This window comes from Drosophila guanche, unplaced genomic scaffold (genome assembly GCF_900245975.1).
Source record: "Drosophila guanche unplaced genomic scaffold, DGUA_6, whole genome shotgun sequence".
NCBI classification, from domain to species: Eukaryota; Metazoa; Arthropoda; class Insecta; order Diptera; family Drosophilidae; genus Drosophila; species Drosophila guanche.
Window position 1 is genome coordinate 2,001,666 of NW_022995748.1, and position 18,751 is coordinate 2,020,416.

Genomic DNA, 18,751 nt, shown 5'->3' on the forward strand with positions numbered 1-18,751 from the left:
ATGCAGCCTTGTCGTTGCCTCCTTCTCTGCCTTGGAGCTCCTTGTGTAGCTCGAACACATTAACCGTTGGCAAAACAAGTTCGAGCTCATTTACACGAAGTGGAACAAGATCGTGGAAGTTGTAGAGGGGGGATGTCTTCAAACAAGCGAGGGAGACGGCACAGAGGGCTGGGCTCACTTTTGTGAAACTATTTTTACTTCGTTTTTAATTTAATTAGCACTCAATTTGCTTGGCTCCTGATGTGTGTGTGCTCTCACTTTACTCCATTAGCAGCCGTTCCCGAGGAGGCTGGGGGTAAATATGATTTCCTACTTTGCGCTTTTCTTTTGAGGCGGAAAAGGCAGCAAAAGTTCTGTGCTGCCTCCTCCTCTTAATTAAACGCATTAAAATGATTTGCATTTGCCTGTGCAAGAGGTGGCAGCAACGGTAACGGCAACGGCAACGTGAACGGGCCTTTGTGTCCCAGCTCCTGCAAAATGTTGGCACTTATTTAATTAAGCTCAATTTATTAATTGTTGGCCTCCACACAAAATGACTCTACCATCCCTGAGGGACCTGCCAGCTATAAGGCGTAGCTTTCATTTGGCTCTAGGATTAGAATCGGACTGCAAGCATGATTGATTGTTCGAGCTCCGAGGCACACCAGCCCGTGGGAGAGTCGCCCCATGTCACTTGGGGGGTCTCTGGTCTGTTGACACAGGTGTTGCTGGCCTTTCATTCTGATTGTTATTGTAATTTTTCAAAATGAGTTCTGCTGCATTCCCTAGGAAAAGAGGGGAGACTCGTGTCTGTTCGCCTGACTTTGATCTGTGTCCTCATTGTGCGTCTCATGACAATTGTTTGCCTTCCACTGAAGCTCTGCCATTACTTCTCCTTCTTTCCAGCTTAAGTAAACTTTTCTGCATTCTCTGTTCTAGGAGAGTTTTCTCGAAAGTCAACTTTGAAGTTGGCGGGCGAAAACATTTCTTTTTAATGAGCTTGTTTCCCCAGTCACTCCTTCGTGGCGTAAATAATATTCCCATTGATGCAGCGACTTTTGCCAATTTGTGAACTCTTCGATAAATACATTAAATTTAAAACAAAAACAAGATATCACAAGATATTAGGATATCACCTCTGGCAGCCTAAAGTTTCCCTTTAAAGTTTTCAAGTTGATTCGAAGTCAATATCGTCTACACCAGCTCAAGCGTAGTGACGAAAAGCCATTTATTCTTTGTTATGTGCACTGCTCGCTGTATATCTATTTATAGAATATATGCATACAGATGCATGTATGCTTACGCATGGCAGCGGACGTTCTCTCGTCTATCTATCCCGCCTTCGTCATTACTGCAGTTCTCTCGCGCTCTTTCTCTGTATCCATCCAGCAGCAGCCAACGCTCTCTTTCGATCGCTTCTTTCGCTCTCTCTCGCTTCTAGTGCAAAAGCTCACTAACTTAACTGTACTGTAGTGACTCTCAGTGACAAAGATTCCATTATCCCCAATCAGTCAGTTCAATCTCCACAAGCTGTTTCTTCTTCTGGGCACACACAGAAGGGAATTGATAGATGTATCCGAGTGTTAGCTTCCCATATGGTAGGATACGTAATAGCATTTCTCCCCTTATCAATTGCAACTTCTTGACCGAGTAATTATTTTACTATTCCGCTGCAGGTAGCCAGGCCAGACCCGTTCATTGACTTCCATAAAAAAGCCAAGAAAAAGTTGGCATAATTTCCGCCGCAGACCGCACTCACTCGAATATTCACAAGCCTTTGGAGCTCTCTCAATTGGCCCCGGAAGTACATTTATATCACAGTCGAATCAATAAAAAGCCAATTAAAATACAGTGAAAAACCAGGCAGAAACAACAAAGCGCCGAGTCTCATCAAAGTTTAAGTAGAATAATGAGCGGAAGGGGGCGCGTGGCGCTTTACGACCATAATGATAAAGGCGAGCTGGCCCGAATGAATACTACGGAACCCAGAAACAATATAACCCAGCATGGAGGCACTTAAAAAAGTCTGCAAGTTATAAAGTTTGGTAAATTACGAGTACAGCATCATGGAAATGCGTGCCAGTATTACTCGTCCATTGCCAGTCGAGAAATTATTGATGTTTCAAAGCCTGCCTTTCAGCTAAATTTAAGCCATAACTCGACTGCATATCGTTGTCATTCCTTGAGCTCTATTGCTCTTCACAGCTTTTGCCGGGTGGTGCTTCATCCTGTCACTGGCCAAACACACAAAAAAATCTCCCAACAGGGGCCTGCGTTTGAATGATAACAACAAGCCCCGTGGGGAGCATACCATCCAAAAGAGAATAGGAGCAGAGCTGTGGCAATTAATCTTTACAATGGCGTACATGCGAAATGGAGTTCATAAATTCCACACGAGAGCTGAGTGCCAGGGGCTGGCTCGTTCGAGTGGCTCGGTGTGCATGTAGTTCCATTTCAAGTTGGTTCAGCGGTGACAAGTGTGCGGTCGGACAAGCAAGGGCAATTAAAGCCTAAAAATCATTTCAATACATCAATTCCGTCTTCGAATATTCCATATTTTATTGAATGCTTCAAATTCAAAGCAGCACACAAAAAAAGCAGACTTGCAGCCACCATAATGCCCTGATGATAAATTACGGGTCGAAAGAGCGTCTTCTGTGCGTATGAGTAATAATGCGCCTATAGATTTATGGTGGATGGCAGCGAGCTACCGGTCGGTGTGCTTGCGGTTTATGTCTGTGTAACAAATGCATATAAATATCACATTTGTGCACAATTTATTATGGCATGACCCTGTGCTGTGCCCGGCATTATCCGGCTGTCCCTTCTGCTTGCGAAATTAGCTCATTTGTCTTGTTTTGTGCCGCTTCAGAAAATACTCAAAGTTGGGCTTAAAAGTGTAAACGACAAGAGAAAATGTTTCGCTCTTTTCCGCTTCCCCTTTTGCATAAATGAACAGGGAACGGTTCGCCCACCCATGTGAACTCTGGGCTGCTCGTATTTATTGGGGTCAGTAGTCGGGCCAGACTCTGTTTATGGGTTCTTATAAAAATTTCATGCCATCTCTATGCTCCCAAATCAGAGATGATAATTGGCTGGGGCACATCATCAGCTGAGACCGTGGCCGGTGCATGCCGTGAATTTAAATCGATTGATTATCCCGGGCAAAGGAATTTCACAAGCAAATATGCGAAAATCTGTAACTATAAAACGAACTTTGATCTGTTCTTAGATGCGATAACAGCAAATATTCTCAAGTTCTAATCGGGTAACTTTGGAGCCCAAGTAATTTCCAACAAACACCATTGGCCCGGCTGTTAAGCGGTCCAAGCCGGAAGTGAAGCTGCCGCCGCTGCCCAGAACAACATTAAAATACCGTAACACAGAAATGTCTGCGACTTCTACTACTTTTTAAGTTTCCGTGGCCTCTCCGGCAAACGGGCAACGGCAAACGGGAAACGGGAAACGGGAAACAGCTGCTGCCGAAAAGGGAGCGAAACTCTTCCGTGTGTACATAGTTTTTAGCACATTTTTAGCATTGCTGCAGACTCGACTCCACTCGATTTGCAGCAGGATAAAGTTTATTTTTTCCAGCTTCTTGCCATAGAAAAGGAGAGAACTAAGTTTTGGGCGCGGAACTTGTTAATTTTCCTCTGCGAATCTGTCAACTTTCGGTAGGTCTCAGCAAGAAGAGAGAAAAAATGGGAGAAAATTCAAAAATTCAATAACAAGTGGGCAAAGTTTCTCGCAAAAAAGTTGTGCATGCGAGCCACGAGGAGTATGATCCGAGGACACACTTCCAGGACACACTCTAGGCCCACTCTAGGTCGCTCTAATTAAAAGTCTAGACTCTTGGTTGGGGCAACTTTTTTTTTCCAGCTTATTGTCATCTTCTCCATTGTAACCACAATTTCCAATTCATCAACTGGCGTGCATTACCACGAGCACAGTGCACATGCGGCCCTGGGGGCTTGCAAATGTTATAAAGTTAATTGCCATCGGAGGCCCACCTGCCTCTCGGCCATGGTCATGGGTCACTGCCTGCTTGTGTGTAGATAAAAGCTTGGGATGGCTGGCAGAAGGGCGAAGGGGTTGTGGGTACTGAAATCGTGATGTGGGATATTGGCTCTAGATGAATTTCTATCATTTCTAGGCATTTATTATGTATCTTTATGAACAATAAACAATTTTAAGTATCAGTAACTAAAAATGAAATGAAATGAAATAAATGAATAAATTGTTTCGCTCCTCCTGCTAATGGAAACCCACTGATTAAGCCCCACAATCCTTTGATGATGCGCATGTGGGTTCGTTTTTTTTGCGTGTTTGCCAAAGTTTATGCCACCGGTTTAAAAACCACAAAATTAATTGCATGTCATTAGCAGAAATCTATTAAAAGCCCCGAAGCGCAGCCACCGACTTAAATACCTTGGCAACAAAATAAACAGTTAGCGCAGAGACAGAGACAGAGACAGACACAGACAAAGGGTGCCCCACCCCCAGCAGCAGCAACCGAAAGCTCTTAATCGATGAGAGCGGCAGAACGGCAGAGCGGCAGCGGGCTGCACATTTACATGCCGTTGAATGCAGAGATACAAACGAGTGTGCAGGTGCAGGTGTGTGCGTGTGTGTGTGTGTGTGTGGTACGTGGTCAAACCTCAAAAGAGCTCATTTCATTGCACTGCAACAGACTATCGAACTCTCTCTCACTCATCTGTGAGCATTCATTCGTTCAAGTCTACAGCTCCCAGTCCTTTTCGCTTCCTCAACTGCTCTTGACAGCCTCCCAGGGTGGTGCCTGCTCCCTGCTCCCTGCTCCCTGCTCTGTGTGTGTGCACTAATGTCCAATGATTAAATTTTAATTACCGTGTGCACAAATCGAGTTTGGATTCGTTTCTGTTGCGAAAACTCTCTTGCAGTTTGCTCTTGCATTTTTCAAGTCTCTATCTGCAAGCCATTTTTCATCCTCTCGAATTGATGAATGGGGCAAAAATGCTGCAAGTGGTCAGTGGAGGGAGCATTCAGTGCGTTTCATTAACATTTATGGTATGAAATGGAGCTCCTCAGTCTGCATGTAAAATATATTGGACTACAGCTCCACTTCTACTTAATTTTCTCACATTTAGCTGCAACATTTTGTTGCTTGTTTTATTTATTAAACACGTTCGCTAGTCCCTCCACTCGGCACAGGATGCTGCTGGTGTGGTCCTGCCCGGGTACGTGTGCATACGAAATGGCCATGCTGACCGCCCGTTTGTTTGTGGCCTCAATAAATCAACCGGAATTAAGTCATCAATAATGAGCAGACATAAAGCAGGCAACTGAGCAAAGTTGGTACTCTGCGGCTCTCACTTGTGGGGCCATAAAGAAATGCCAATTTGCTGTGCAATATGCTCCGCACTTTCTACTGGACCGTGTACCACCTCATTATGGGTGTTGCTAAATTTTGATTAGCTTCCAGCCAAGAACTTTCCTGAGAGCCCCGTGTTGCTAATTTTGCTAATTACTCAACACAAAGCTGAATTCAGTTATACCTTTATCGCTGCCAGCTAAACCGGTTAGAGAACCCGGATTGGCAACAAACAATTGGCTAATAATGAACACGAAACAGCAAAATGAAATGATTTTTGCCCGTCTCGTGGTGAACGTTTAAGCTACACTTCGGTAAAACATTTGGGCAAGTGTCTGTCTAAAATGGATCGACTCTCAGTAAAGGGTATTTAATCCACAATTATTGTTTGTTAGTCAGACTCTGTGAGATATGCAAATAAATGCAAACAATAGCTGGTTTTTGTGTGAAAAAAGAACTTGTAATTGGCCTTGAATTTTGTTTGTTAATTGGGGGTTTTCCTTGGATTTACATACATAAATACATACTCGTACATGCATCGGTACATATGTGGCTGATTATTTCTGGAGTGACGTGGCCAAGACGTAACTTCCGACCATTCCTCGCGTTCAATCAAGATGCGCTGGCCTTTCCGCCGGCAGACAAATTCATAAATATTTTAATTAAAATTTGAGCGAGTGTCGGGCCAATGTTGTTCTAAGTAAAAAGTTTCCCACTGCAAGCAGCTCGCCAAACGGGAAACGCTTCTACAACGTCATCAGAAACGCAAACGCAAAGCATTCCATTCCCCACAAAAAAAAAGGAGGAAACAGGAAGCAAACTTTTTGGCACAAGTTCAGCGAAAGTTTTTCTGCAAAGCGAAATTTAACTAATTCCATTATGCATTGCAGCAAAAAACAAACGAAAAAAAAATAAAATCCCATTTGGAAGATGTTAAACAAAAATGTGAAAACTTTGCCCCTGTTGGCTCTGCCTTTGGCCAGTAAACACTTTTCAGTTTAATCGCGGAAAGGTGGAAATTTCAAAAAAACTGTGCTGCAGCTTAGCTCAGGAGCACATCGTTCGGCAGGCAGGTTTTTGGTTTAAGGAAACTGAGCTATGATTTATTTAAAGCTGAAGCTGAGTTTTTCTAAGCCAAAAAAAGAGTTTATTTGTTTTTAAAACATTTATGTTCATGTGCCGGGTGTGTGTCTGCCATAGAACCTGCCCCAAAAAAAAACCAGAAATCTTATTTACTAACAAAATGAAATCATTAAGCGGCTTTTGCTGTCAACAGAAACGGCACGGAACCATTTCGAAAGGCAAGCAAAAACGCAAAAAAATAAGAATAAAGAATGAAATCACACGGAGGAAAACGGAAAATGGAAGATGACAGAACCCGCTGAAAACTGCCGTGCAATCGAATTGCAAAGACAAACAAAAGGAGCGCCCTGTCGACTTGTTGCCACAATAAGCGACACGATTTCATTCACTCACTCGCAGTCAGTTCGTCAATTACATTGATTTCGTGTGCGGTTTTGTTTGTGTAAAGCGGAAATGGGAGCAGCGAAGAGTCTAACCGGAGCCGCAGTCGTCATGGCCATTGTCACCCTCGGCACCTTTCGGGCGGTCTTGTCTGTCTGCCATTCAATAATACAAAGTGTCTCCAGGCTGGGTTGCCGGCTGGCTGCCTTGACTGTCAATATTTTTGACAATTTCCTGCAACAACAAGCTCGATTGATTGACTTTTTCTTGCCACCATTTTCATTACTATTTTCATTTTCTGATTCCTGTTGTCTGGCTTTACTTTCTCTTTTTTCTTTTTTTTTCCGGTAAATTGTTTACCTCGACATTATTTACTCAGCGTAATGATTTTTCCATCGAACGCTTAGCATTTAGCATCGGAATTCTTTCTGTTGTGTTTGGTCTATTGTTGGCTCTTTTGTTCACCTTTTTGTTGAATGCCAAAAATGTCAATTGATGTGCGCTGCCTCAACTTTATCTTTATTTTTCTGTGTTTATGCTCCATGTTTTACGAGGCGTACATAATATCTTCCTTCACAGCTGATAAGAACATGGAATTTGTGCTGAATTTATGGCTTAAACTTCACATAATGACTTTTGATTGAGCGATTCGAAAGTCTATTTACATACATATTACATAATTACATATTTACATATGTAACGCCTTGAAAGGTACATAAATACTCCTTCTAAAATGCACACACTCACTCCATTAATGTCTGCTGCACATTTCACACATTTTTGAATTTTTGATTGGATTTTCCTCGTGCCTCTTGCCTCCTGTGCCTCTCTCTCTCTCTCTCTGTTGCAACCGCATTCAAATTAATTTCCAATTCTCTGGGTTTCGCTTTGACTCCGACGCGGGCGTGACAAATGCCACAAAAGTAAATTGTAAATTGCATAATTGCAGCTTTATTAAATTTAATAAAAAATACATATGCATGCGCCGACAGGACACGCCCATCCTGTGGCATTCCCGTGCAGACAGGCAGACAGGCGGACGAGGTCTGGGGTCTGTGGCAAGGAAAAAGGATCTCGCACCCTTTGCTGCGCTTCCGTTAATCGACTGCACTTTTGCATCCTGATGACTGCACACGGCAGGAGAATGCCAACAGAGAGTCCTGCCCGGCATATGCTGCTGCCGCCATCCCTTTGTGGGCAGTCCTCCCCCAATCGTTCGTTTTTATTTCTCCCCTTTGTATCCCATTTAATTTGGCGTTTTCTTCTGGCCCTTGTCCGGATTCTTTTTTTGCATAATTTTAATAAAGTTCGCTGGGATTTTTGCTCGACTCCAGCAGCAGCAGTCAATTGTTATCTCCCGGCGATAAGTAAATATGCAATTGGCGGGGCACAAGCACAGGCACTGCCACACGGCCACACGGCCACTGACCAGGCGGAGCGGTGGCACGCTCCTGCTCCTGAATTGCAACTGCCATTGGAATGCCGAGAACTCGTTCTCAGTGGAGTTTTTGTTCGCGGTATTTAAAGCTGCACAATTACATATTTTATTATGTATGTTCGTACATTTATGTATGTAATACATACTATGTACATGTATTATACATAACCGATGTCTTTTAGTCTTCTAGTGGGTATCTTTTAGTCGCAATACACAAAAATGCTTGCCCTTACTCCTGCATTTCGTTGTTTGCTTTTGACATTTTTTCATTTCATGAATATGACTGGATGATAAGACCAAACGAGGAGTATACATACATTCGTACATATATTTATGTACATATGTAAATTGTATGTAAACTTACATATGTAAGTGTAAACGCGATACGGGCAAGGGTAAACCGGTGTAAAATAATTGCGTGGGTGAGGGCTTAATTCAATCTGTGTTGTTTAAGCATTTTGTTAAGTTTTATTTAATTGCGGAATACGGAATGCAGACATGTAGACAGTCCATTGCCACTGAGTGGAGATTGGATTACGCAGAGGAAGGAAAACAAAGCGGAAGCCTAAAGGCTTCCTCTTTCTTTGGCTCTAAAAGTAAGTTGTACTTAAGGACTAAGAACTAAGGATCTAAGGAACTCTGAAGCACCGGTTAAAGTAAAATTGTAGCTTAAAAAAAGGTTGTGTACATAACTGCATTTAAATGAAAATTCGATGAACCGATTTCGAATCTCGTGTTGGTCAGTGTGCCGGCCATTCAAGTGGAAAGATGATCGAGAAGCACGCAATTAGTGCCAGCAGCTACGCAGGTCAAACTCTCGCATAAAGTCAGTTGACAGCAACCAAATGACGGAGTTGGGTTGGATCATCGTTGCCCTCGTGCCGTTCATCAGCTGTGCCGCCGGGCAAACGGAAGCGCATTACGAGTGGACAACGGTAAGTACCAGGAAGACATTTCTCAGCGACACTCTCTGCTCTCCGCTGCTCTTGTGCTCCCTCTGCAGCTGGACTGGCTGAAGGCGCACAATGCCAGCCATGAGCTGCACAATGTGACCACCGCGGATGGCTATCAGCTGCAGCTGCAGCGACTCCCACGACCCGGGGCACGCGCTGTGCTGTTGGTCCATGGACTGCTGGGATCATCGCTCGGCTGGGTCTGCCTGGGGCCAGCCAAGAGTTTGGGTAAGAGGAGATGGCCTCTAGTATCTCTTGTTTCTAACATAACTTAGTGTTTGGGTTGCAGCTTTTCAGCTGCACCAACTGCAGTACGACGTGTGGCTGGCGAATCTGCGCGGTGCGTACCCGCACGGGCGCCAGCACATCGAGCTGACCGATGTCATGGATGAATTTTGGAGCTTCAGCTTCCACGAGCATGGCGCCTACGACCTGCCCGCCATAATTGACCACATGGCGGAGGTCACAGGCAGCGAGCAGCAGTCCGGGGAAGCGGATAGAGAGGCGCCCACGCGACAAGTGCTGCTAATTGGACACTCGCAGGTGAGCGAAGCTCTATTCGCGGTTGCCCCTAAGCCTTACCCCTGTTTGGTGTTCCCAGGCCTTCAATGCTTTTCTGGTGCTCTGCTCGCTGCACCCGCGATTCAATCAACGCATTCAGCTGATGCAGGCCCTGGCTCCGCTCTCCCGACTGCATCGACAGGTGCGCTTCGACGCGGCACAGGTGCGCAGCCTCATGAAGTTTGTCAAGGTAATTAGTGGAACGTTCTTTTATATCTTTGGTTTATTGTAGTAATTAGCTTTGACAAATGGAGTTTTTGTGATCTCTGCCTCGTATAACTTGTCGCGCACTTTGAGCTCCACTTTGGTGCCAGGCGCCTTCAGGGCATCCTGCACATAGCCCATGGCTATGTTGCGACCAGTGCTGGGACTTGGGCAGCCACTGGTCACCTGGCCCACCTGCTGACCCTCACTGAAGATGGGCACTCCGGCGCGTGCGGGTGGAGGTTTTGCTCCCAACATTTGCAGACCCACTCGGCGTCTCTGCACGCCTCCTTTGAGCTGGCTGAGCACCACCTCAGCTCCGGGGAAGTCGCGTGTCGTGCGCCGTCTTTTGGCCACCAGCCAGGCCAGAGCTGCCTCCACGGGTGTGGTCTGGGCATCGATGTCGCTGCCGTAGAGACAAAGTCCCGCCTCCAGCCTTAACGAGTCTCTGGCTCCCAGGCCAGCCAGCTTTAGGGTTCCATTGGCCAAGAGAGCTTCGGTGAGGGTCCGCACGTGGGAAGAGTCCACCGATATTTCCACGCCATCCTCCCCCGTGTAGCCGCATCTCGTAATTCTCACACTGCGTATACCTGCCAAAGTGCCGACCATGGAACCCATAAAGTAGAGTTGGTCCAGGGCTGTGGCTGGAGCCAGCAGCTTGGCCAGTTCCGCCGCCACTCGGGGGCCTTGCACGGCAATCAGAGACTGATCGGAGGGTGCAAGGAACTCCACGGCAACATCTTTGCCCTGCGACTTGAAGGAAGACTGAAAGTAAATGGAAGTTGTAGTTTGAGCACTTCCTGTATACCTCTATAAGTACGACATACCACAGCTGCACTGATTATTTCCTGATCCTGCTGCTTCATGGCCGCATTGGACACAACATACAGCTCCTTCTCGCTGACTTTGTTCACAATGAGATCGTCCAGTATGCCGCCTTGGTCATTGGTGAATACCGTGAGGGTTCCCGCACCCGCGGGAGTACCTGTGATGTCCGCCGTGCAAACAGACTCCAGACAGGCAGCCGCATCTTTGCCCCTCACGTAGGTCTGCAGCATGTGCGAGACATCGAAAATGGAGCCCACACTCCGCGTGTGCAGATGCGAGGCGATGATGCTCTGATCGGAGTACTGCACGGGCAGTGCATAGCCACCGAAGTTGACGATTTTTCCGCCATTCTGCACATGAAAATCGTACAAGGCCGTGCGCTCGCCCTCGCTGCTGTGCGCTGAGGAGGCGTGGCGTGGTGCGCCGGGCAGAGCCCGAACCCTGGTCAGTTTCAGTCGATTGCTTAGCTTCAACATCACTCGAAGACTGCCACAGAATTAGACAAAATCAGAGCATAGAGCTGCCGATAAGGCATTGACTTTGCCTGACCCAAGACACAGACTCAGGCAGATAGCGAGAGAGAGCGAGAGAGAGATGTTTGCTTGGTGATAACCCCCTGGGTTGATTCGTAAAATATTGCGGTGCATCGTACGAATGGGGGAAGAGCAAAGCAGAACAGCTGCGCTGAGCTTTTGTGGGATCGCAGCGAAAAGCTTTCTTGCTCTCTGACTAACTGTGAAAGCTCCAACTGAGAGGTTTAAATGGGAATGGGCACGCTTTGTTCTTTTTCTTACAGAAACGGCAAAAGTCAAGCAAGTTTGAGCTTTTTCCACCGGGATATTTGCGTAAATTATGCCAGAGAAAACATGAACAGTGCGAATATTATACCAAACAGTATGCAGGCAGCGCAAAAAGCAACAAAAAGGTAACTAAATGAGTAACGAACTAATTCTAAATACACACTAAATACGTTCTTGTTTTCAAGCTACTCGAAGCCTTTAACTATGAGCACCTGCTGCAGGGAGGCTCCGCGCGGGAGATCAAACATTTGCAGCAAATCTGGAAATCGGGCGACTTCATTGCCTACGATTATGGACCCATGCAGAACATGAAGATCTACAACGGAGTGGAGGCACTGCGTTACAATCTCAGCCGGATCAGTGTGCCGACAATACTGTACTTTGGCGAAACAGATGCAATTGCCACGCCGGAGGGAGTGCACGCTATTTACGCACAAATGATGAACTCTGTGAGAAGCGTCAAAAGAATCGAGTCACCGAAATTCAATCACTTTGACTTCCTTGTCGCGGGCGAGGTCAAGACTCTGGTCAACGACAAGTTAATCGAGCTAATGGAAAAGTTTCTCGAGGGTAAATTATCATACATAATTGAATAACGGCACCGAACGAACGCCTTTGATGGCAGCAAAATAATTGTTCAGCGCAAATGATTTATTTGTCTTGGCAACCAGCCCAAATGGCAATTATGTAATGACATAAAAAAGCGAAATAAAAGCCAAAAAACCAAGAGCGACGCCACTCTTACTTTCTTTTGATCGCAAACAAAAACTGTTTCTGTTTCCATTTGCCTTTTGTGCTGCTAAATTTGACCCACAACGAAGCCGACGGCTGCCAGCGTTTGGCCAAACGATGTTTTGGGCTGTGCATAAATTGAGTTTAAATTTTTAATGTTTTTTGTTTTCTCGACGCCTCACTGTGCCGCTGCACTTGATCAGTTGTTCAATTTCTGATTGCGACGCCTCACGCACTTAATTAACTAACCAAAAACCGAAAAAAAAACGCAATCGAAAGGTAAACACGACCTGGTAACACGTCACAGTACACAGTAATGTTGTTGCTGTTGTTGTTGTTGGTTGCTGTCTGAACGAAAGTTTTGTCATTGGTTATTGCGTATATTTCGGCATTCTTTTTTGTTGAGGTTTTTGGTGTGCTGGTCGGGCCATTGACAGTTTTCGGCTCGGGGTTCGGCGTTCGGCGTTCGGCGTTCAGTTGGGCCCGCATCGCCCAGCGTTCAGGTTGAGACCCAACCCCAAATCAGATTTCACTTTCTTCTTCAGCAGCAGATTTCGTAAGCCAAAGGAAAGATGCGCCAAAAACTAAAGTTGCACTTGATATTGCTGCTCGGCCTGTGCGTCTTCATCAATCGCACCCAAGCGCAGTTGATAGGCGGAGAGGAAGACGAAGAGGAGGAGGAGGAGGAAGAGGAGGAGGAGGAGGAGGAGAGCGTGGAGGATGAAACCTTCGAGGAGAAGCTGCAGCGTAAGAACATCAAGCAGGACTCGAGTCTCAGTGTGGTAGGAAGATTAACGACCGTCATCGTCATCGTTTTGCCAGCCTCTCACACACATTTCATCAACAGGACAAATTAATTGCCAAGTACGGCTATGAGGCGGAAGTGCATCATGTGACCACCGAGGACGGATATATCCTGACAATGCATCGCGTTCGAAGTCAGGGCTCCCAGCCCTTTCTGCTGCAGCACGGACTTGTGGACAGCTCGGCGGGTTTCGTGGTAATGGGCCCCAACGTCAGCCTGGGTGAGTGCATCGCGTGGGATTTCTGATTAATGGACCAGTGATTACCTCCCCCTCCATGCGCATTCGCAGCCTATTTGCTGGCCGACCACAACTACGACGTCTGGCTGGGCAATGCACGCGGTAATCGCTACTCGAGGAATCACACCAGCCTCGACCCGGACGAGTCCAAGTTCTGGGACTTCAGCTGGCACGAGATAGGCATGTACGACCTGCCCGCAATGATCGATTATGTGCTAAAGGTCACCGGCTTCAAGCGGCTGCACTACGCCGGACACTCCCAGGGCTGCACATCCTTCTTCGTGATGTGCTCCATGCGGCCCACATACAACGAGAAAGTCATCTCCATGCAGGCTCTGGCCCCAGCTGTCTATGCCAAGGAGACCGAAAACCATCCCTACATACGAGCCATGAGCTTGTACTTCAACGTGAGTGGCACACAGCAGATTTCAGCGAAGTTTCTTCTTAAATATAAACAATACTTAGAGCCTGGTGGGCAGCTCCATTAGAGAAATGTTCAACGGCGAGTTCCGCTTTCTATGCCGCATGACCGAGGAGACGGAGCGACTGTGCATCGAGGCTGTCTTTGGCATCGTGGGACGCAACTGGAATGAGTTCAACAGGGTAAAATGAGCCGAAGAATACCTCCTGCATTATGGTCCTAACTCCCCTGATCTTTGTCTCAGAAAATGTTCCCCGTTATCCTCGGGCACTATCCGGCCGGAGTGGCCGCCAAGCAGGTGAAGCACTTCATACAGATCATCAAGAGCGGCAGGTTTGCCCCGTACAGCTACAGCTCCAACAAGAACATGGCTCTGTACAGGGACCACCAGCCGCCACGTTACAATCTCAGCCTGGTGACGGTGCCCACCTTTGTGTATTACTCCACGAATGACTTGCTCTGCCATCCCCGCGATGTGGAGGCCATGTGCGACGATCTGGGCAATGTGACGGGCAAGTATCTGGTGCCACTGAAAGAGTTCAACCACATGGACTTCCTGTGGGCCATTGATGTGCGAAAGATGCTCTATCAGCGCATGCTGCAAGTGCTCGGCAAACTGCCGGCAGAACCCGAAGAGGAACCCCAGAAGGCTGCCCGAGCGGGTCGTGGAGCGTGGCCTAGATGGAGGTAGTTGAACCTTTAGATTTAGTATTTATTAAATAAATTGTATTTATTCGTTTGCCTTTCCCTTCGACGTGGCTCTAAATATTTAAGAGAATTTCCAAATATGCAACTGGCTGGCTCTGGGCCTGGGGTTGAGGGAGCAAAAGTCTTGCCTTCGACCGGAAACGGAAGTCAAGTGTTTCTTTTGGCCCACAAAAGCTGTAACAGCAGCACTATACATGCATTTGTAAGCAGATTTCCTGCGAGTACAGTTTTCCATTTTCCCCAGCACAACAGCTGCCACTGAGGCCAGGACTTACGCTCACACCAATGTCGATGGCTCTACTACGTTTGCCCCCTTGCAGCTGCTTTCATGCCACATTGTCTTGGCATTTGCATTTCGCTTCAGCGCAACTCTGGTCTGGGCTGTGCGGAGTTAAGTAAAAATCTGTGTTTAAAATCAAACCTAAAGCTAGAACCTTCAATAGCCAGTTCTTGCAGTTGTCGATGGACTTGAGTGTTGAGTTATTAATAGAAAATACTTTGTGCAAATGCAACAAGCGTGCTCCGGACAAGAGATCCCTTGAGTTCATTAAATTCCTGATTTGGCTTGCTTCACTTAAGTCTAAAAATATCTGAACAGAAGGAAGACTACAGCAGCGAGACTTCAATGCTCTTTCCTGTCACTTACTCATACTCAATTTGGCAGCATAAATGCATTTATTTTACCTCAGTTTGTGTCTTGAATGGCTTTTTGGGGCCTACTCTGCCTGAAGCTAGAGTAGTTAGAAGAGGATGATCAGTTCTTGATCAACGACTCAGCCTCATGCCCAGGAGCCACTGTCAGCCATTCCCATAGGATATTTATGTACACGCAAACATAGAGCCAAACCAGTTCCCAGTGTGTCTAATATTTTGAAGCACTTTGGTTCATACTCTCTGTTTGCAGGCATATTCGATGAATTTTGAATAGTATTTTATGTAATAAGTAATGCAGAAAAGACTCAATTATTTCTCCAGTATTTGTATACGTTTCAAACACTTTTTTTACACACAAAAATCATTGCAAGCGTATCCAGAAACTCGTTTTTCCTTCACTTTTTTCATTAGTTATTTAAAGACGTCACTGGGATCGTGGCTTCGAGCCTAGGCCTTTTCGTTGATATAAAAGCTGGAAGTTAGCTTGGGACCTAGACAGTGACTTAGTGGCAATGGCTCCCGAGGGATTACTTGCAGTTCTGAGTGTTTGTTGTGTAGCTTTGGCCTCGGCCGGATTTGGCCTTGGCGGTGCCAGTCTCAGCCTTGGTGGATCCTCTTTTGGCCTGGGATTGACAATGGGAAGTGGTTCTGCGAATGGCGGTCTCTTCGGGCATGGCGTCTCAACGCACGGATTGGGAATGACCGCTGGTCATGGAATGTTGGAATCTGCTGCAGCTGGAGCTCTACATTCGGCGGGTTCCTCTGCTCTATCTCTAGAAGCACACGCAGCATCGGAAGTTGGGACATCGAGTTCTTACAGTGGTTCCAGTTCCTCAACACATAATTCTGCATCTCAAAGCACAATGCCTAATCATCTGAGTCTCGGACTTGCTGCAGCTCATGGGGATCTCTTATCTCTTATGTCTGGATCTGCTGGAGTCGTTCATGGATCATCAGTAGGCTCCGTTGTAGGCAGTGGATCACACCTGGTCGCAAACAAAATTGTAAATGCGGCTGAAGCCGGAGCTTCTGCTCTTCATTCTGCGGGTACTTCTGCTTCAACTTTTGGTGCTCAAAACTCTGGAAATATTGCCAGCGGTTTAGCTGGCATCGGAGCATCCAGTTCATACTCTTCTGCAATGAAATCCGGATCTCATGGCATGAGTTCGAGCATCGAATCTTCAGGATCCGTTTTAGGGAGTGGATCTCTCCTGGGCGCCAACAAAGTTGTGAATGCTGCTGAAGCCGAAGCTTCTGCTCTTCATTCTGCGGGTATTTCTGCTTCCTCTCTGGCTGCTCAAAATACTGGACACGTTGCAAGCGGTCTTGCTGGAATCGAAACATCTAAAGTTAGTTCATATTCTTCATCAGTGAAATCTGGATCTCATAGCATGACTTCTGAAGCTTCTGGAGTCGTTCATGGATCAACTGTGGGCGCCACAGACAAGTTGATAGGATCTGCTGGAGCTGGAGCTTCTGGCCTTCATTCTGCAGCTATTTCTGCTCACAACAAGGAATACATTGGCGGCGGTCTAGCTGCAAATAGTGAAAGTTCTGAAAGCATCAAAGCTTCTGGCTCCGTTGTAGGAACTGGATCTCACCTGGTCACAAACAAAGTTGTAGATTCTGCTGATGCCGGAGCTGCTGCTCTTCACTCTGCAGGTCTTTCTGCTGCCTCTTTCAATGCACAAAATACTGGACATGTTGCTGGAGGAACAGCATCCAGTTCGTACTCTTCGTCAGAGAAATCTGCATCTCATAGCATGAATTCTGAGAGCATGAGCATCAAAGGTTCTGAAGTCGTTCATGGAGCAAATGTAGGCTCCGTAATAGGTAGTGGATCACACCTGGTCGCTAACAAAGTGATCAATTCCGCTGAGGCTGCAGCTTCTGCTCTTCACTCTGCAGGTCTTTCTGCTTCAACTTCGGGTGCTCACAGCACAGGATTTGTGGCCAGCGGTCTTGCTGCAACCGCTGGAAATAGTGCATCCAGCTCATACGCTTCATCAATGAAGTCGGGATCTCATGGCATAAGTTCTGGAAGTGTGAGCATCGAAGCTGGATCGTCTGTAGACTCTCTTCTTGGCAATGCTGGAGCTGCGGCTTCGTTTCTACATTCTCCAGGTTCTGCTGCTGCATCTCTCGGTACACTTACAATCGAAAAGACGGTGGGCGGTCATGCTGGCTTGGGAGCCGCTGGAGCTGGTGTATCTGGTTTGAACTCCTGGCATCTAAGCACGAATGGCTTTGGAGCAGGACACGGACTATCAGTTGGCTCTGTTGGGGGTAGCGGAGCACATGAGGCCGCTGCGTCACTTATGCAAGGCATTTCAAGCGCTCTTCTTGGAGCTGGCGCCTCGGCATTGTCGCCTGTTGGTTCAGGAAGCGCATCTCTTAAAGGGCAAGGCGGACACTCACACTCGCTGTCCTTTGGAGGCAGTCACTCGTTTGGGGCTGCAGCAAATAGCGATGCCAGCTCAGGATTTGATTTTTCGGGTACCATTGGAAGCACCATGAACCACGCTGGCGGATTTTTGATCGGTTAGTCTCCGATACTAATCCAAAACTTAAATTTTTGTATTTCTTAGTGTTATTTTAGTTTGGCCTTAAACATAATTAAATACACTTTTATTCAAAACTGCACGGCCTTTACTAAGCTTTACAAAGAAACTGAAACCAATGTAAACTGTACTCTTGGTTATTCACTGCGGAATTGCTGCAGTGTTCCCTTTCGCTGTCTTCTTTGCACTTTACCGTTTGTTGTTGGTCACTGCTTACACCAATGCACGCACCGACTTGTCCACTGCACGTCTCATAGCTGCATTGTTGTTAGTGTTAGAGAGAGAGCGAGTGTTGGGAGAGCGATGATGTTCAAGGACAGATCAAAAGGGAGACGGAAGCGAGGCTTTGACTAGAACGCGAGAGAGCGGTCCGATGGATAGAGAGAGAGCGGCAACGTGCGTACTCAGTTTGATTTACCGATGGCACTGCATTCAATTTGCACCAAAGGTGTAGGTTATTCGTGACATTCTACTGTACTTGCGCTCGTGAAAATAAAGAGACAAGAATTACACAAACAAAATGCATTTCTTTTCCGGTAAGGAAATATTAAACGGATTGTCCGCATCGAGTTGTGTGCTTTTAAGAATCATTGCAAACGTGTGTCGTGTTAGTACCGTCAATATGCACTTGTGTAATAAAGTTTTCCCTATTGTTAGCTTGAATCTGTTTACGATTGAATTTTATATTTTAATCTTTAATGATTGAATGACGTCGACCTTTATGGGTGCAGACGTAACACCTCCGCATTTCATTTAAATATAAATCAATCTAATCTCAGTCGAGTTAAGAGTCAATGCAGTTATGTACATACATATGTACATATTTTATATATATTTCCCAACCCATTTGTGATTATATTGGTACATATCCGTAAAAGATTAGAGTCCACAATTAGATGTACACCAAGTGGCTGGGATACTCTTTTTTTAATGATAAGTATATCATCGATCATTTGGCCTACATTGGCTGGCAACATTCGATGGCTGCCATCATCTCCAGAATGGGATTTTTTACTCTTTAGCGTAGTTTCCAGTATTTCTAGACAATCGACATT

The 18,751-nt window shown here is 46.2% G+C and overlaps 4 protein-coding genes across 4 annotated transcripts; 3 read left to right on the plus strand and 1 right to left on the minus strand.

The window, feature by feature from the left end:
• The first annotated feature begins 8,166 nt into the window (after positions 1-8,166).
• On the plus strand, positions 8,167-12,306 carry LOC117583924 (lipase 1). The gene is made up of 6 exons (XM_034272603.1): positions 8,167-8,310; positions 9,070-9,412; positions 9,474-9,727; positions 9,786-9,935; positions 11,574-11,702; positions 11,763-12,306. Exons 1-6 carry the CDS (start codon positions 8,167-8,169, stop codon positions 12,171-12,173), a joined length of 1,431 nt encoding a protein of 476 aa, XP_034128494.1. The 3' UTR covers positions 12,174-12,306.
• LOC117584427 (aminomethyltransferase, mitochondrial) lies at positions 9,940-11,268 on the minus strand. The gene is made up of 2 exons (XM_034273324.1): positions 10,777-11,268; positions 9,940-10,714 (listed from the first exon to the last, which is right to left on the minus strand). The coding sequence occupies exons 1-2, from the start codon at positions 11,251-11,253 to the stop codon at positions 9,956-9,958; spliced, it is 1,236 nt and encodes a 411-aa protein (XP_034129215.1). The 5' UTR covers positions 11,254-11,268; the 3' UTR covers positions 9,940-9,955.
• Positions 12,307-12,779: 473 nt separating the features above from the next.
• On the plus strand, positions 12,780-14,464 carry LOC117583925 (lipase 1). The gene is made up of 5 exons (XM_034272605.1): positions 12,780-13,091; positions 13,157-13,334; positions 13,404-13,759; positions 13,818-13,955; positions 14,018-14,464. Exons 1-5 carry the CDS (start codon positions 12,882-12,884, stop codon positions 14,462-14,464), a joined length of 1,329 nt encoding a protein of 442 aa, XP_034128496.1. The 5' UTR covers positions 12,780-12,881.
• A 1,183-nt stretch (positions 14,465-15,647) lies between these two features.
• LOC117584602 (fibroin heavy chain) lies at positions 15,648-17,754 on the plus strand. Its single transcript, XM_034273608.1, has one exon. The coding sequence runs from the start codon at positions 15,648-15,650 to the stop codon at positions 17,679-17,681; it is 2,034 nt and encodes a 677-aa protein (XP_034129499.1). The 3' UTR covers positions 17,682-17,754.
• The last annotated feature ends 997 nt before the right edge of the window (positions 17,755-18,751 follow it).

Bases quoted from the DNA above. Each gene is read 5' to 3' on its own strand.
- LOC117583924 (XM_034272603.1), top strand. From the start codon at position 8,167: ATGCAATTGGCGGGGCACAAGCACAGGCACTGCCACACGGCCACACGG. The intron at 9,413-9,473 runs GTAAGAGGAGAT...TTTGGGTTGCAG, and splicing joins GGGGCCAGCCAAGAGTTTGG to CTTTTCAGCTGCACCAACTG. The intron at 9,728-9,785 runs GTGAGCGAAGCT...TGGTGTTCCCAG, and splicing joins TGCTAATTGGACACTCGCAG to GCCTTCAATGCTTTTCTGGT.
- LOC117583925 (XM_034272605.1), top strand. From the start codon at position 12,882: ATGCGCCAAAAACTAAAGTTGCACTTGATATTGCTGCTCGGCCTGTGC. The intron at 13,092-13,156 runs GTAGGAAGATTA...TTTCATCAACAG, and splicing joins AGGACTCGAGTCTCAGTGTG to GACAAATTAATTGCCAAGTA. The intron at 13,335-13,403 runs GTGAGTGCATCG...GCGCATTCGCAG, and splicing joins GGGCCCCAACGTCAGCCTGG to CCTATTTGCTGGCCGACCAC.
- LOC117584427 (XM_034273324.1), bottom strand. From the start codon at position 11,253: ATGTTGAAGCTAAGCAATCGACTGAAACTGACCAGGGTTCGGGCTCTG. The intron at 10,715-10,776 runs GTATGTCGTACT...ATTTACTTTCAG, and splicing joins AAATAATCAGTGCAGCTGTG to TCTTCCTTCAAGTCGCAGGG.
- LOC117584602 (XM_034273608.1), top strand. From the start codon at position 15,648: ATGGCTCCCGAGGGATTACTTGCAGTTCTGAGTGTTTGTTGTGTAGCT.